At 60.6% G+C, this 846-nt stretch overlaps 1 protein-coding gene across 1 annotated transcript in view; it reads right to left on the bottom strand.

The window, feature by feature from the left end:
- Window positions 1–846, bottom strand: part of ACA1_159220 (uncharacterized protein) — a gene marked incomplete at both ends in the record, with an annotated part of 1,384 nt that overhangs the window by 374 nt on the left and 164 nt on the right. The window contains 4 exons of the mRNA XM_004348532.1: window positions 45–210; window positions 312–391; window positions 463–548; window positions 596–779. Of these exons, the coding sequence (XP_004348582.1) occupies window positions 45–210; window positions 312–391; window positions 463–548; window positions 596–779 (516 nt within the window). The remainder of the gene's footprint in view (window positions 1–44; window positions 211–311; window positions 392–462; window positions 549–595; window positions 780–846) is intronic.

Genomic DNA, 846 nt, shown 5'->3' with positions numbered 1-846 from the left:
AGGCCGTCGCCGGGCGTGGTGGTGAGGAACGCGGTGAAGAGGACCAGGTTGAGCGGCACGTAGATGGAGACGAGGTGCACGTAGAAGTACTTGTGGGGCCGCGGCATGACGCCCCAGTGGTCGGTGAGCAGGAGGTGGAGGCACAGCAGGCCCGCCGAGGGCAGCAGCACGTAGGCAAAGTAGGGCTGCCGGTCGAACTTGAACACATACCTACGCACACACCGCACACACCGCACACATCGCACACATCACACGCATACTTAAATCAGATGTGGACATGTGGCACTGATGAAGAAGAAAGGCGTACGTACGTGAAGATGATGGTGAAGTTGATGGTGGCCGAAACGAGTAAGTGGAGCTGGAGCCAGGGCTTCTCCACGTTGTGCGACGCCTGATGATGTGTACCGAGTTAGCTCAAACAACAACAACAACAACAACAACAACAACGAATAGAAGGGGCACCAGATAGAGAGAGCCGCAGAGGATGACGGAAACGGCGAGTGGATAGATGAACCAGGGCAGCCCGTGGTCCGTGGTGAACAGCCACACTGTATGACCAATGCACACGTCAGCATTTCAGTGAACTGACTCGCACCAGGACGCGGGGAGGGAATACCGAGGAAGAGGGCGACGTTGAGCACTAGCGTGGCGATGACGATCCACTTCAGGAAGCGAGCCCGCGAGGCCAGGGGCGGCAACTTGGTCTCCTCCGTCGCAGCGCCGCCGCGGGCGCCCGCGGCCGAAGTGGTGGTCGCGGGGGAGGTGGTGGCCTTGATAGTCTTGGTGGTGGCCGATCGACGGCGGTTCGGCGTCGCGAGGCGGTCGGCGAGCCGCTCACACTGCTCG

Source organism: Acanthamoeba castellanii (assembly GCF_000313135.1).
Source record: "Acanthamoeba castellanii str. Neff unplaced genomic scaffold scf7180000084724, whole genome shotgun sequence".
NCBI classification, from domain to species: domain Eukaryota; phylum Discosea; order Longamoebia; family Acanthamoebidae; genus Acanthamoeba; species Acanthamoeba castellanii.
This window is presented reverse-complemented; position numbering and strand designations above follow the sequence as displayed.